The 16,718-nt window shown below is 45.1% G+C and overlaps 1 protein-coding gene across 2 annotated transcripts; it reads right to left on the reverse strand.

Annotated features, from left to right (window-relative positions):
• Positions 1 to 2,193: 2,193 nt before the first annotated feature.
• Positions 2,194 to 16,691, reverse strand: TMEM205 (transmembrane protein 205). Of its 2 annotated transcripts, none has more exons than XM_063119370.1 (4): positions 16,607 to 16,691; positions 12,007 to 12,122; positions 11,414 to 11,577; positions 2,194 to 6,142 (listed from the first exon to the last, which is right to left on the reverse strand). In XM_063119370.1, exons 2-4 carry the CDS (start codon positions 12,104 to 12,106, stop codon positions 5,840 to 5,842), a joined length of 567 nt encoding a protein of 188 aa, XP_062975440.1. In that variant the 5' UTR covers positions 12,107 to 12,122; positions 16,607 to 16,691; the 3' UTR covers positions 2,194 to 5,839. The 2 variants fall into 2 exon arrangements, with proteins under 2 accessions (XP_062975440.1, XP_062975441.1); XM_063119371.1 differs by having other exon boundaries at positions 16,603 to 16,681.
• Positions 16,692 to 16,718: the final 27 nt, after the last annotated feature.

Consider the following 16,718-nt stretch of genomic DNA (forward strand, 5'->3'; position numbering starts at 1 on the left):
TCCCACTGAAGCCTCTGGAAATACCAGGATAAAAAGAACCACTTTTAAAGTGGTAATAGCTGGAACACAGCAGTATCTTCTGCCTCAGGATGGTGCTGTCTTGCTAGAATCGGACAGAGGGATGTATTAAATTTAAACCCCTTGTTGCCTCCCTCCTCCCATGTAATTCAGCCCATAGCAATCACACCAAACAACCAGGAAGCACAAAAACCCTGGATAAACAACACAATTTCCCTTAATGTGCTCATAGTCTCCCAAAAGTCTGCTGTGCCATTTCCATAGTACCACTTTCGACTTTTTATTTTGGCAAACGCTAACTTACCCATTCTGTGTCTTTCTCTATCCTTACATTGATTAGTTTCTGGGCAAAGTACAAAGTGTTGGTCATTACCTTTAAAGCCCTAAATGGTTTGGGTCCAGGTTACCTGCGGGATCGCCTTCTCTCATACAGTCCGCCCCACACACTCCGGTCCTCTGGGGAGAACTTACTTCAGTCAGCCAAGTCTAGGCTGACATCAGTTTCCCAGAGGACCTTTTCTTCTGTCGCCCCTGGATTATGGAACGGCCTGCCGGAGGCAATTTGTAATATTAACTCTCTCTGTGATTTTAAGGCAGCTTTGAAGACTAGCCTTTTCCGGCAGGCCTACCCAGATTAATGTAAAATCAAGAATTTTAAAGATGTGTTGATTCCTGCACTAATGTTGTTCCCTGCCTCGATCCAAAGGGAGAGGCGGGTAAGAAATAAATAAATAAATAAATAAATAATTATTATATTGAGCCTGCTAAAACTAGTAGACTGGTCCAAGTGCTAGGGAGTTAGTATATTAACCAAGCTGTTTTCCTCATGGTGTGTGTGTGTGTGTGTGTGTGTGTGTGTATATATATATATATATATATATATATATATATATATATATATGTATGTGTGTGTGTGTGTGTGTGTGTGTGTGTGTGTGTATATATGCGATAAGATCAAAATAGCTGTTCCCCATAGTGTTATAGCATAGTGCATAAATCTGCTGCGTACACTTCTCTCTCTGGAAAAGATTGCCTTAGTTCTTTGTCATTACACAACTACATGCCGTGGGCATGGAAGCAAGGATGTGCAGCACCAGCAGGTGAAGTTATCATGAAACATGGCTTGCCTGAGACATTTGGTCAGAATGGAATATTCTCTCACTGGTTAATGGGGCCTACTGAGGGTCATTTGCTCAGCATCTATACACACACACACAATTCTGAGCTGGCCTGCCGCTGCCTATCCTCACTGTCTGCTACAGTGGCTTGCAGTTCAAAAGCAGCAGGCTTACATTCTTGAAAAAGACAAAACTTAGGCAAACCTAAAATGTATAAAATCCCTCCCTACACCCGATTGATGATTTCCTGGATTTATAATCTGGTTGTGATCATTATGTGTACCATCACCTCAGCTTTTTAAAAACTGAACCCTTGTCTGAATTAGTAACCTAGAATGCTTGTTCTTGGTTCTTTGTTTCAACAGAGGGCCTTCGAAGACTTGTTTAGGTTATGTTCTGGTTTGTGGGAAGAGAAAGGGTCCAATTCCATTTTCCATTCGGGTTAAGATTAACTCAGTGAGTGAAGCTACCTTGACAATGTTGCTACAAGTCTTCTAGCACCAGAAGTCCTTTAGTCTTTGTAGCACAATGAGGAGGAAGAAGCCAAGTGTGAATGATGTGTGAGCCTAGTGTGGCGCAGAGTGGTAAGCGGCAGTTACGGCAGCCGAAACTCTCCCCGTGGCCTGAGTTCGATCCCAGCGGAAGCTGGTTCTCAGGCAGCTGGCTCAGGTCGACTCAGACTTCCATCCTTCCGAGGTCGGTAAAATGAGTACCCAGCTAGCTGGGGGAAAGGTAACCGTGACTGGGGAAGGCAATGGCAAACCACCCCGCTACAAAGTCTGCCAAGAAAACATCAGCGAAAGCAAGTGCTTGCACAAGAGGAGGAATGATGTGTAACTGATGTGTCCCTTTCTTGCTAGATGTGGACAAGTTTGGCATGAAGCTGGTACTGCACAAGTATAGCCATAGAAAGTGCACTCAACTTCACATAAAACTTTCTAGCCTTTTGAGTTAGCACAGCAAACTTTGCACATGTGGAACATGGAGAGAAGCAGCAGCAAAACCAGTGGTCTTGGCATAAGAGCACCAAGTAAAAATTCCAAAGCATGCCACGAAGTTCAATTAGAGTTGGTTTAATCACATTGCCTGGCTGGTGGAAAGTCACAACATTGAGCTCCATAGCTCATGCCTATGCTGTACATGAATATGGGACAGAGCTGCCTGGCTTTCTTGCCCCTCCTGCTACTGTAAAAAATCTCATTTAGGTATCTGGAATTTGATACTCAGCCTCTCAGCAGTATATTCCACTTGGGGTGGACTGGAATTTTGGAGTCTGTCTTTGCACTTTAAAAACTCTCTCAATTAACAAATGCACAGTTGATCTAGTTCAGCCTTTGACAATGGCTGAGAGATGATGGGAATTGTAGTCCAACACATCTGGAGGGAACGAGGTTGGGAGCACCTGATCTAGATACATCCTGAAACAGGAAGGGGCCTTTTTGCAGGCCGCACAAAGAAGAGCCTAGGCTGTCTTGTTCTACCATCACTGCATGTTACGAAAGATCAGAACAGAAGCACAGGCTTGCCTGTCCCAGAGCCACAAGCCAGTCTCTCTGTTCAAGCCACATACCGCCTGATTCTGCCCGATACATTTATATCTAGAAAACTGCTGACTGTTCTTATCATTTCCAGAGAGGAAGGGAAGAAGATGGACCAAAGTATCCATGGATTGCAGCATATACACTTAGGACTCATTTATCATTAAAAACAGGACAGGAGAAGAGGACGGCAGTCTCCCATCCAGGCAAGACAAGAAATTGGAGAGCAGCTGAAGTGAAGGTGGGTCCAGGGCTGAAATTGGGACATGTATCCAGCAGACCTGGCTGCAGTTCCCGCCTCTTCCATCACCTCAGTTGTCCGGATGTAGGAAGTCACTCTCAGTCTGAGTTTCTACTCTAAAAATGGGCACGAATGGCCCACATCCAAGGCACTTGCAAAGGTGGAAAAAAGCTGCAGGAAGGACGGTTCTGTTGGACTGAATGACATAGTGATTTATTTCGAGCGGTTTCGCTAAGGTGTGTGGGCTTAAACTGCCAGTTGTGCAGCTTAAAGGCAGCAAGAGATACTTAGGGTGAAATCCTATGCAAGTTCAGGCAGAAAAAGGTTCTATAACTTTCAGTATTCCTCAGCCAACCATGCTGGCTAGGGAATGATGGGAGCTACAGGACTTTTTCCCACCTAGATTCTAAGGAGCACCCACACAAACAGCACAATCCTAGAGCCGTGTCTACTCAGAGGTAAGTCCCAATGGGACTTACTCCTAGGTAAATGGATTAGGATTCTTGCCAAGAGGCCTAAGTAGCACTGTGCCAAATTTTTTGATATATTTATTTTCGACCATTCATTGGGAGGAGGGATGAAAAAAATGGCACCTGAAAATTTTGGAAGGGGTGAACACTTTGGAGTAATTTGTCAGGGTGCTTCCCTTACTGTAAGGGGGTTGTGCGTGCTCTTTCCTTCAGTATTTTCATCCCACTGTTCTTGGGGGTCTCTCCAGCTGCTTGTGCTTCCTGGAAAGTCCCCTTATAGGACTTAGCCAGGCGTCCCTCCCTGGGGCATTTCCTGTGTGGCTGTGGGCCCAGAAACTGAGCAAGGAAGTTTTGGTTTTGTTCTGCTGTTGTTAAAAGTCCTTTTAACAACAGCAATGACATCAAGAACTCCTCGCTCAGCTTTCAGGCACTCAGCAGGCAGGAGCACTGGGAAGGCCCAAGGGAGGAAGCCCTGGTTAAGTCATCTAGGGCAGGGCTCTTCATCTGGTCCAGACCCGAGACCCACCTTGGACTCGCAACATGGGACCCACTTTCACAATTGCCCAACATGGCAGCAACAGCTTTGCCGTGACCCCCCTGGGCTGCTCTCGGGACCCACTTTTGGGTTGTGACCCACCAGTTGAAGACCATTGATCTAGGGGGCTTCCCAGGAAGCTCAAGCAGATGAAGAGGCTGCAAGGACAAAAAGGAAGAGCGGACATGATCCCTCAGCCATCTCCTTACAGCAAGGTAAGCACTGAAGCTAATCTCTTAACCTGAGAAAGTTAACCAAAATTCTCAACATCCCTGCGAAAGAAGCAGAAAAGTGACTCTGCACTGCACTAGGATTAAGCATCCGGACTGTTCTCATTAAAAACAAAGTCCCTATTAACAAAAAATAGCAAAACACTGCTACATTAATAATAATAATAATAATAATAATAATAATAATAATAATAATAATGGTTTTGCAGTTGGAATGAAAATTTACTTAAACTGGCAGTACTCCCACCAATAATAAATGGGTACGTTTGCATGGAATGTAAATAAATCAACTGAGGGGCAGGCCAGCGCGTCAAATGAAAACATGTCAGGCCTGTGGGGAGATGTTCACACTAGCTGATCTGGGTCTCCAGGCTTTCCCCATTTTGGAGGCCTGAAAAAGATTGAACCTAGGCATTTTGCAGAAGCAGTGCGGACCCTTTTCAGCTAATGGAGGAGCTCAGTTGCTACAGCAGGGATGGACAACTTGTGGTCCTTTAAATGTTTTAGCCTCAGGGTGGATAAAAATCAATGATTTTTTAAAAATAATAATAATTTTTTTTTATTTAAATTGATTTTTTTTATTTAAATTGGATTTTTTTAATAAAATGCTTTTTGAGGAAAAATCTATCTAAAGATAGTTTTCTATTTAAGATACATTATAGTCCAAAGGTGATTCGTCATGAAATAAGGATTAGTGTTTAATTATGTAGCATGAGGCTGTTTAAATTTTTTGGTAAATGAATTCCTTTAATCCATTCACAATGTCATGCTCTTCCAGAGGTTTCTGTAAGATTATTTTTCTCCTTCCAATAAAGTACAGCAGAAAAGTTGTCCAGATATGAATGATTAACCTATTAAACTGGAGATAGTTCACCTCGCAATAATTTCATAATTATCTATAATGTGTTTCTAATAGTATAACCAAATCAGTATTTTTTTTATATAACTGTAAAACTAATCTGAAAAGTTGCTATCCTAAAAATGAAACCTTCATCTGGTTGTAAATATTAAGATTATACCAGCAAGAACGAGTCTTTGGTAACTCTGAGTTGTGTAAAATATAGCAAGGAAGAGTACACCTTTTTTTGGGGGGGGGGGAAGTCACATGATTAAATCGAGTCTTTCTGAGTAGTGATTTAAATCAAATCCACCCTGTTTAGCCTACAACTCCCATCATCCCTCACCATTAGTTACACTGGCTACGGCTGAAAGGAGTTGTATGCCAAAACTTCTGGAGAGCCATAAGTTGCCCATCTGTGGGCTGGAGCAAGGATGGGGTGACGTTTTAGTTGTCCCTTCATAGCCATACTAAATTGAAGATGTAAAAACAGAAATGTTAGAAGAGTATCCAAAGCAGGATATTCCTGAGCAACAGGGAATATGGCCAAAGGGCCTTTAGGCTAGGTCTCAATGCACCATCCCTTGCTGCTTCACAGATTACCCAATCTTATTCTTCAGCGGTGATGGGGAGAAATCTGGCTCTTTCAAGTGTCGGCAGCAGCTCCCATAACTAATTCACTCCAAAAGGCATTGATTTCAAGCCACTGCCAAGCTCCTTCTCCGCGCCATCGAGCAACACAGCCCAGAATACAGGCTGCAATCAGGGCTTCAGGCGAAATCGCATCGTTTCTTAGAAAATAAATCCTGTAAGGAAAGATGGGAGCAGAGGGGAAGAGCGCCCCCTGCAGTCTACAGGCTGTCCAGGTGCAGTGCTAGGCATGCTAAATTCACACCAGTGCAGATCACAGAAGCCAGATTGCAGAGAGAGGACAGGCCATGAAACGTGAAGAACTTCTGACGCAGGTTCTGATACTTGGCATCCTTCTCCTTCAAAAGCTTGTAAGCGTCCTGCTGGCCTGACGGACCCACTTCTTTCCCGAGCCCATGCTCCCTTTCAATCTCCTGCATCTTGAACATGATCTTGGTGGTGACTGGGGAGAACCAGGAGGCATTAGTTGCAGTCAAGATGAGGCTGATGAAAAAGAGCAAAATCTGCAAAGGAGACACCAGGTATCAGGTCCATTTCTAGAATTCGGGTGCAAAAAGGCAAAATGTTCCTTTTGGGGATATTTATTTCGGGTTATGCTTGTGGGGAGGAGGGAATTTGGTATTCCAAATCAAATCTTTCCCAGGTTTCAATTAGATGCTTACTCCAACCAGTTTTAAAAGATGTAGGAAATAGCATATAACGTAGTGCACCAAGAGACAGTGCAACATGAAAACTACCGTATTTCTTCAATTCTAAGACGCACTTTTTTTCCCTAAAGTAACAGCTCTAAAAATTGGGTGCGCCTTAGATTCGATGGCGCCTTAGAATCGAAGAAATACGGTAATTACATTTGTCGAGTCTGCAGCGGGACAGGCGGGGAAAGAGGGTAGGGGGTGAAGAGCGAGAGAGAGAGAAGGGAGTGGAGAGAGAAGCGGGGGGGAGGGGCAACGTCTCGGAGCATCTCAAACGTTACCGCCGGGAGCCGGCTGGGAGGGACCCCACCTCCGGCAGGCCAGGGAGCTTCCAAAGAGCTCGGCCTCGCCTCTGTTAAGGAGATGGGAAGCGGAAGAATCACCTGAGCAGCACTGGTTGGGCTCGCCCGCCCGCCCGCCCACCCCCTCCCGTCCGTGTGAATGGTGCAGACCAGCTTTTGAATGCATGTGTGGCTATCCGTTCCCAGGCAGGGGACGATTGGTTCCTGCTTCCCATTCATGTAACCTGCCTCTATGCGTATGCGTGTGGGTGCGCGCGCGCGTGTCTGTGTCTCGCTCGCTCCCTGTTCCTCTCCCCCTCCGCTGCGTGTCTGTACCGTAAAATTGCTTTGCTGGCTGATTGGAGAAATTTATTTTTTCTTCGAATGAAAGCTTTTTTTCCCTGTTGGTGGCACTGAAATTAGTGCGCGCCTTAGATTCGATGGCGTCTTACAATCGAAGAAATACGGTAACTTCCGTCTGCCCAGCTTAAATCCAACCCAAGCAGAATATCTTGTCAGCTGCAGAATGTGCTAGAGCAACGGGGTGCATAGTGTCATCAGCACAAAAATCCTTGCCCGTGTGTCAACGGCCTCTGTGCTTGTCACACAAATAACCTCTCAGCTAATCTGAGAGATTGTGAAAGAAGGTTGTGGGAAGAAAGGAAGATTTGAGCTTTCAAGTATGTTGAAACCGTGCCATTAAGGACTTCATTGGTAAAAACCAGTTTGAATATGCTACACTAAGCTTGCAATCTTATACACACTTCCCTGAGAGTAAACCCCACTGAATTCAGCAGGGCTTATTTCTGAGCAAACACATTATTTATTTACTAACAACGTTTATATACTGCTTACATCACACCAGTCCTTTTACAACTTCACTGGCTGCCAGTTCAGGTCCGGGCCCGATTCAAAGTGCTGGTACTAACATTCAAAGTCCTAAACGGCTTGGAGGGCAGGCTGTCTGAAGGAACGCCTCCTCCCATATGTACCTGCCCAGACCCTAAGGTCATTCACAGGGGTCCTTCTCTGTGAGCCCCTGCCAAAGGAAGTGAGGCAGGTGGCTACTAGGAGGAGGGCTTTCTCTGCTGTGGCACCCCGGCTGTGGAACGAGCAACCCAGAGAGGTTCGCCTGGTGCCTACACTCTATTCCTTCTGTCACCAGCTGAAGACCTTTTTATTTTCTCAGTATTTTAACACCTAATTTAACTTAAATTTAAACTTTGCTGTTTTAATTCTGTATTTTAATCTATATCAATTTCTGCTGTGTGGTTTTATCCTCGTTGTGCTTTTTATATTGTATTTTGTATTTGTGTTTTTAGACCGTTGGTTGTTGTATTATGCTTTTCATGGTTTTAATTTCTGTGAACCGCTCAGAGAGCTTCGGCTACTGGGTGGTATAAAAATGTAATAAATAAAAATAAATAAATATTTATTTATTGCATTTTTATACTGCCCAATAGCCAAAGCTCTCTGGGCAGTTTACAAAAATTAAAACCATACAAAGTATAAAACATGGACAACAATTTAAAACACTAAAAATGAAAAACATGTAAACGTTTAAATCTACCCATTTTTAAAGGCTATATTGAAAAGATGCATCTTTCTTCCCAGCAGTACACCAACTGTGTCACCTGAACTCCACACATATTTAAATCCTCTCTTCACTCACCCAAGAACACAGAGACTACGGAGGGCTAAGAGAGGGGATATATGCCAGTCATAATGCTTGAGGGGAATGCATTTCATAGTTTGGGGGAACACAGGGCAAAGCCCTTGCATAAGTGTCTGACAAAGAGGCCTCTGCAGGTAATGGTGTCATCACAAAGGCCTCTGCTGCGGATCGGGCAGGTTGAGACAGGTGGTCCCTTAAATATTTATTTATTTATTTATTTATTTACATTTCTATACCGCCCAATAGCCGGAGCTCTCTATAAGGTAGCCAGGACCTAAGCTGTTTAGGGCTTTAAAAGTTAAGAACACCTTGCATTGAGCCCAGAAAGCAAATGGAAATCAGAGTACATTTTTTAGGACAGGTCTAATATAGTTGATACATAGGATTGCGCTGTAAGATGACAAAACATGCTATGACATATGCAGAATAGACCTCAGAGAATGCTTTTTCTATTATTATTATTTTTGGGCGGGGGGGATGTATCTTGTTTGAGGCACAAACACACATACAGCTGCTGGGTGTTGAAAATTGGCAAAGTTTTTCTAAACAAACTTTGTAAAGTGAGGCTTACAAGAAATTTAGTATTGCCCAGACTTTTTCAGCCACCATGGATCCTATTGGGTAGATCAACTGAAAAATCCTACCACCTGTGCCAGAACAAAATAGCCTGTACTTAGGTGCCTGATCAGCTGCCAATAAAATGATTCCATAACCACTCTGAACAAGTTTTTCCAGTGCTCACTCAAGTTTAAGAAACCAGGAGGGAGATTAAGGTAAAACTGACTCTGTCTTGTCTACCCTTTTGAAAACAAAGTGAAAAGTGCCATTTCTGGGAGAAGACGGTCAACTAAAAACCAGCCCTTTCGAGGTAGCACGAACTTGAATCCTTCCCAATTACTCAGCACCGATGGCATCAAGAACTGCAACACTGTCCCTTGGACTTGAACCCCTGCTTCTCTTTATTTCTGACAACTAAGGCTGATTTATGAGTAGTGCAATCATTTATTTATTTGAAGAGCTTTTATTCCACTTTCCAGTCAAAAAAGGCTCCCAGAGTGGCATACAAAGACCCATAATAATTCAGGTCTGCCCTCGTGTTTCTGCCTATGGTAGACCTTAAATCCACTTAACTAGCTCTCCTAGAGCAAAGGAATGCTGAAAGACGACTGTGGGCCAATTAATTGAAGGCATAAAAGAAGTAACACACACAGTGAGTGGGACTGGTGATAAAAACAGAAACCAGAGAAACCTAAACATATATATAGAATACCTTTCTATGGTTACATATGCCTCTGAATACCAGTCGCTGGGGAACGGAGGTGTGAGGGTGCTGCTGCACTCATGTCCTATTTGACTGTCAAGAAATACTTTTGTAAGCCGCCGTGAGAGCCTTTTTTGGCTGAATGGCGGCATAAAAATCCTTAAATAAATAAATAAATAAATAATACTTGTGGGTTTCCTGTGGAGAGCTAGTTGGCCAATCTGTGAACAGAATGTGAACCATCCAGAGAGCTTTAGCTATGGGGCGGTATAAAGGAAAGGAAAGGAACCTCTCGTGCAAGTACTTGAGTCATTGCTGACTCCTAGAGGGACGCCTGCTTTTGCCGACGTTTTCTTGGCAGACTTTGAAGCGGGGTGGTTTGCCATTGCCTTCCCCAATGGGGTGGTAGACAAATGCAAATAATAATAATGGACTTGTTCTGATCCAACATGGCTCTTCTCATTACACCTAAATATTATAGAACATATTCTATTATAGTGTAATTGTCTGTTACTTTATAATGTACTATATATTGTGTATCTGTTTACGGTATTCTTTCCGTATTTCTCTGCAGGTGAAAGCCAAAGGAGGCAGTGGAGAGGTGGTGATTCTTTAGCAAACAAGGTTTCACAGCTAGGAAAGTGCGGAAGATATAGAGAATTTATGAAGTGGGAAGGGCAGGGGAATTGCAGAGCGGTCCTATGGGTGTGTACTGAGAAATAAGCCCCATTGGACAAACTCTCAGCATTGCAGGCAAAATTTTATAAGGGTTCAAAAACACTAATCTTGGCCAGCATGACTCGTGAGCCAGCTGTTTCAAGCCTTAACATTTACCTCAGAGAGAAGGGATCCAACTGGACTCTACCCAGTTGGACATATTTGATTATCTCTCACCATTCTCCATGGATGCCTCCATGTTGGGGGCCTTGGAGTTATGGCAGTAAAGACTCAATTCCATCCAGTGGAGGCCACCAACCATCTTTTCTGATGTGGACCTGGCATGTATCATATGTGCTTGCATAGAAAGCCTTACAGTAGCTAAATTTCAAGGCTAGCCCTTCTTGACCCGAAGACATTATACAGCAAGCATGGAGAACCTTTGGATTTTTTGCGGTAAGAAAAAATGCTGGAAGAAGCAGTGGAAAAACATGGAAAGATCATGCCATCCGGACCCCATAGTAAAATCCTTGTCTGGACTCCTGCAGTCAGGAAGGAGTTTTCCAAGGGTCAGATGGACTGATCAGGAGACTGGAAACAAAGCCCTATGAGGAGAGGCTGAAAGAACTGGGCATGTTTAGCCTGGAGAAGAGGAGATTGAAGGGAGACATGATAGCACTCTTCAAATACTTGAAAGGTTGTCACACAGAGGAGGGCCAGGATCTCTTCTCGATCCTCCCAGAGTGCAGGACACGGAATAACGGGCTCAAGTTAAAGGAAGCCAGATTCCAACTGGACATCAGGAAAAACTTCCTGACTGTTAGAGCAGTACGACAATGGAATCAGTTCCCTAGGGAGGTTGTGGGCTCTCCCACACTAGAGGCCTTCAAGAGGCAGCTGGACAGCCATCTGCAAGGGGTTGGACTTGATGGCCTTATACGCCCCTTCCAACTCTACTATTCTGATTCTCTCGTGTTTTCCCACTGTTTCTTCATTATTTTTCTCAGAGTGCAGAAAATTCATTGAGGAGCAAAGTGCAGAACAGCTGCACAATGCTGGAAACGCTCCACCTGGAAGCGCCCTTGAACTTTTTAATCGTAACAAGCTCAAGAAGCTCTGAGGATGCCCATGTAAAGGAGTACTTCCTGTCCAAAGAGCGGTCCCAAACAAAAAAGCTGCAAGAGTTTACATCATCGCTTGGTACTCACCTGGATGGTTTCCGTGGTATTAAGTAGCTCCCGTGGGTGGTACGAAGCAAAGATGGCAAGGTTCAGGAAAGTGCAGCCCAGCAGGGTGTAGAAATAGAAAGGGAACAGTTTGCTTTGTACCAGGCCAAAGGTATGGCGGCTCACACTTCGGAAAAGAACAAACCCTAAGATAGAGAACAGGTAGGTGGAGTTATAGCAGACCGGCTGGGTTCTGTTCCTCTTTGAGCCACAGAAGAGAAGCAGTTTATGGAGTATGGCCCGCTTCTTGAAACTGGAACCCTCAGTGATTGGGAGCCAGGCTTTCTAACAGCCAACTGCAGTGGTGCAGGCAGAAAAGGTAGGCAACTTGATTCCCCCCAGATGTTTTGGAGTACAACTCCCATCAGCCCCAGCCAACATGTCCAATGACTAGGGATTATTGGGGCTGTAGTCTAGAAAATCTAGAAGACAACAGACTGCAAACCCTCGATTCACCACACAAAGTTCTTTCTCACCCCTCCCTGTCACTCCTCTAAATATAACCAAGTCTTTGGATAAGGGTAGGCTAAAAAAAATAAACAAGCTTTCTCCCCCACCTCCCACCACAAACACACCTGCAATAAAGGTCACCCATATCTGCATCCCCCAGGCTGTGGAGAGGATAAAAAGCTGGATGATTCGGATAAGGGCACTTGGTTCTCCTTCTGTTGACATCTTTGTACCAATGGACCTAGAAATGGGTGGAGAGAAACCGAAAGTGAGGAGGAAGTGGTTAAAGTCATCCCAGTGAACTGTTTCTATTACTACTGTCAAACATGTATCACACTGAATGCAGCAGAGAATGAAGAGGGCATATGGACCATCCTGGGAGCCCTGCAGAGAGTGCCAGAAATCCACAAGGTCATAAAGACTCAGAAAAAAACTAGAACAAGGCAGCCCAAGCAACTTCTGGAAGGGAATTCTAGGCAAGTCGCAAGCATTGCCGTGAACAGAAACAAGGAAGGAAGCTAGGAACAGTTCAGTTCAAATGGGCAGCATCTTGAAACCCTCTGCAAAATATTAACATGGTGTCTTTCTGCTAACTAATAATATGGTTATCTTTCACCTTTTTCCTCACCCCCCTACTACAAAACCTGGAGCAGTAAACTGTTACCCATTCTCCTTTGACCTACAGGATCAGCCATAAAAGCATTTGTTGTGCAACATGAAGATATTGATCTTCATACTATGACATTCCAAAATATGGGATATAGTTGTAGTAGAATAAGTGCCCCACCAAATAACAAGCACTTAAAAAGAAGAAGAAGAAAAGAGTACCACTACTGATACAGGCAAAAGTGGATGATGAATGAATCCCACTACAGGTACATAAAGGTGAGGTATTATATACCAAGACTAGCTCAGGAATCAGATTTGTTTGATGGATGCCTCCAAGTCATTTTCAGTTGCAATCCTGGAAGTAAGTCGCACTGAACTCAGTGGAACTTCCTTCTGAGTAGTCCAGGATTGCATTGTTAATAACTTTTAATAAAGGAATGATTGCATTGTTAATAACTTTTAATAAAGGAATGATTGCATTGTTGATAACTTTTAATAAAGGAATGATTGCATTGTTGATAACTTTTAATAAAGGAATGATTGCATTGTTGATAACTTTTAATAAAGGAATGATTGCATTGTTGATAACTTTTAATAAAGGAATGATTGCATTGTTGATAACTTTTAATAAAAGAATGATTGCATTGTTGATAACTTTTAATAAAGGAATGATTGCATTGTTGATAACTTTTAATAAAGGAATGATTGCATTGTTGATAACTTTTAATAAAGGAATGATTGCATTGTTGATAACTTTTAATAAAGGAATGATTGCATTGTTGATAACTTTTAATAAAGGAATGATTGCATTGTTGATAACTTTTAATAAAAAATGATTGCATTGTTAATAACTTTTAATAAAGGAACGATTGCATTGTTAATAACTTTAATAAAACAAGTTATTTTGGTTAATTATTGGAACTTTTTTCTCTTTGTTTAAGAATAGATATTACTGCTTTTTTGTATTCATAGAATCGTAGAGTTGGAAGGGGGCCTATAAGGCCATCGAGTCCAACCCCCCTGTTCAATGCAGGAAACCACCCTAATCCTACTAAGATGTGAACTATCTTGCTATTGGACATAAAAAATAATTTCATAAAATATTTTAAGGGTGCAATCCTATGCATGTTTAGACAGGGGGGGGGAGTCCTACAACTCCCAGCATCCCCACAGCCAACTCTACAGCACCCTAACAGTATCAAAATTATAAATATTACAAAAAAGTACTTGGGAACCTCGACTGCACTCCCCACATAGTTGAGATCAACAGCTGGCAGGAGGAGATAAGAGGAGGTGGGGCAGGCAGGCAGGCAGGCTCAACCCAGGCTGATTGCTATGCATGTTTACTCAAAGCAGCTGCACATCTGGAGGGTACAAGATTGGGGGAAGTTGCATTAGCTGGTTTTAGGCAAGCTCCCTTCTCCAATACGGAGACAATAAGATTGGCCTGCTTCACAAGATGGGACATGTGAAGCACAGGGCCGTCCCCGCTGGGGTGGGATGGGGCGGCTTCGCAACGGCACACCTGTCCGGAAGCCGCTCTGGGAAAGCAACTTCCAGGCGCGATGTTCCGAAGCTGCCCACCCGCCCCAGTGTCCTGGCTTCACTTCAGCCCAGCCGAAGCGAAGCCAGGACGCTGGAGTGGGGGGCGGGCGGGGGGGCTTCCCAAAACTATCCCCTCAACCCCCCCCCCCAGTCTGTGGAAAAATTGTCTTCCACGAAACCGGTCCCTGGTGCCAAAAAGGTTGGGGACTGCTGCTTTAAAGCACTAAAAAAAATAAAAAACTAAGCATTCAGTAAGCCCCACAGAGTTTGGTGTGACTCACTCCGAACTGTAAATGTGCACCCCATGCTGGCTGCCAAAAGTCTTGTTCCTGGAGATGCAGCCAATGCCAGTATCACTGGGCCACGTGCTTTTGTTCTTTCCTCTTAAGGGAGGAGAGGGCGGTGCCAAATATGCTGCTTGGCAACGTCCCCGGATTATTCCGCAATCGCTTTCCCAAGGCTGTTCAGTTCCCAGCAGAAAGGAAGCCTTTGCAAGTTGACCCCAGGAGCCAACCCCGCTGCTGGGATGGCAGCCCGAGGGGTAAGTGACGGCAGAGTCCTTGGGCAGACCCCCCGCCAACTTCTCTCCCCCTTTAGACCCCAGTCGCTTACCAGAGACAAGCCGGAGGTATTTATTTATTTATTTATTACATTTTTATACCACCCAATAGGTGAAGCTCTCTGGGTGGTTCACAAAAATTAAAACCATCATAAAACTACCAACAGGTTAAAAACACAAATACAAAATACAGTATCAAAAGCACAACCAGGATAAAACCACGCAGCAGAAATTGATATAAGATTAAAATACAGAGTTAGAACTGTAAAATTTAAATTTAAGTTAAAATTAAGTGTTAAAATACTGAGAGAATAAAAAGGTCTTCAGCTGGCGATGAAAAAGAGCACAGTGTAGGTGCCAGGCGGACCTCTCTGGGGAGCTCGTTCCACAGCCGGGGTGCCACAGCGGAGAAAGCCCTGCTCCTAGTAGCCACCTGCCTCACTTCCTTTGGCAGGGGCTCATGGAGAAGGGTCCCTGTGGATGATCTTAAGGTCCGGGGCAGGTACACATGGGAGGAGGCATTCCCAGGGCTGGTGCTACCATAGAGGCCACTCAGGTGGCCGCCTAGAGCGCCAAGCTAAGAGGGGCGCCGGGCACAGCGCAGCACTCACGAGCGTTGGCTGTGAGCCGGCTCGGTCCGAGGATTCAGCTGGGCCTGGGCGGGCAAGATGGCGCCCTGCGCTGCCCAGCAGAAACAAAGCCAGGGACGCTGGGGTGGGGCGGCTCCACATTTGGACTTCCGGAACGCGCCCGGGAGAGAGAGAGAGAGAGAGAGAGAATATATGGGTGAATGGGGTGCAGGGGGTCTTTGAGTGAATGCATGTGTTCATGTGTGTGTTTGTTTGGAGTGAGTGATGCTGTGTGTGTGTGTGTGTGCGTATGTGAGTTGGGGGGGATGATTTGGAGCTGATATTGCTATTAAATAATGCATTTCAGACCCATAGACGTTCCTTTCCAATTTGTTTGCTATAATTGTCATGACGTATTTCTTGCACATTAAAATAAATTCAGCAGTTTCAAGTTTTGTGCTTATTTTTTTCCAGGAAACATCTGTTCTTCAAAATCAAAGTTGGCATTTTTTGGTGTGTGTGTGTGTGTGTGTGTGTGTGTGAAAGTAGCTCACCTTGCTTAGGGCGCAAAATAGTCTGGCACCGGCCCTGGGCGTTCCTTCAAATAACCTGGCCCCAAACCGTTTAGGGCTTTGAATGTCAATACCAGCACTTTGAATGTTTTTATCATGTATGGTATGTTTTAATTCGTTTTAATGTGTATTTTATATCATGTTTGTTTTACACTTTGAATTGTTTTAGTTTTTGTGAACCGCCCAGGGAGCTTCGGCTATTGGGCGGTATAAAAATGCAATAAATAATAATAATAATTTGAATCGGGCCCGGACCTGGACTGGCAGCCAATGAAGTTGTAAAACGACTGGTGTGATGTGATCTCGCAGGTATCCAGGCGGTTCTGTACAGAGCACGGGAGGGCAGGAAGGAAGGAAGGAAGGAGGGGACGGGCAAAGTCCAAGCCCAAAGGCTGCAGATCTCCGGGGTTTGGGGGCGGCACGGGGCGAGGGCGTTTGCTGCCCTGGGTCGGTTCGTGGGATGCTGACACGCCGAAGCGGGGGCTGCCTTTGCCATTAGCAGCTGGGAGCAACAGCGGCCGCCTTCTTCCCTGCGCAACCCCTCCGCAACAAGTTCAGCGCGGCTTACTCCGGGGTAGGGCAGGAGGGCGGCAACGCTGCCCCTTCCGCTGCACTAGCCAGCACCGCAGCGCACGCGTTTCGAGCCTCCGAGGGGAGTCCAGCGGGGCGGCTGCTGCTGGAGGCTGGAGCCACCTTCCAGGCTCTCCCGCAGACAAAGGACGCGTAAGCAGGGAGGAGGGAGCTCGACGGCCCGTTGCCCCGCTGCCTTCCACGCCCGCAAGCCAAGAGGAGGCGCCGGGCTGTCCCCGCCGCGACCCCCGTCCCGACCCCCGTAGCCAGCAAGCAAGCAAGCAAGCACGCACGCACCCACCTCTTCCTGCGCCTCTCAGCTGCGCCTCCGCCAGCAGCTTAACAGCCAGCCAGTCCCTTTGGCTACCGCAGCAACCAAGCTCAACCCCAGCCTGACGCCCGCCCAATGGCGA

This window comes from Elgaria multicarinata, chromosome 3, assembly GCF_023053635.1.
Source record: "Elgaria multicarinata webbii isolate HBS135686 ecotype San Diego chromosome 3, rElgMul1.1.pri, whole genome shotgun sequence".
Taxonomy (NCBI): domain Eukaryota; kingdom Metazoa; phylum Chordata; class Lepidosauria; order Squamata; family Anguidae; genus Elgaria; species Elgaria multicarinata.

Coding starts and splice junctions, on each gene's coding strand:
- TMEM205 (XM_063119370.1), bottom strand. CDS start 12,106: ATGTCAACAGAAGGAGAACCAAGTGCCCTTATCCGAATCATCCAGCTT. Junction 11,578..12,006: donor ATGGGTGACCTTTATTGCAG/GTGTGTTTGTGG, acceptor TCTCTATCTTAG/GGTTTGTTCTTTTCCGAAGT. Junction 6,143..11,413: donor ATACCACGGAAACCATCCAG/GTGAGTACCAAG, acceptor TCTCCTTTGCAG/ATTTTGCTCTTTTTCATCAG.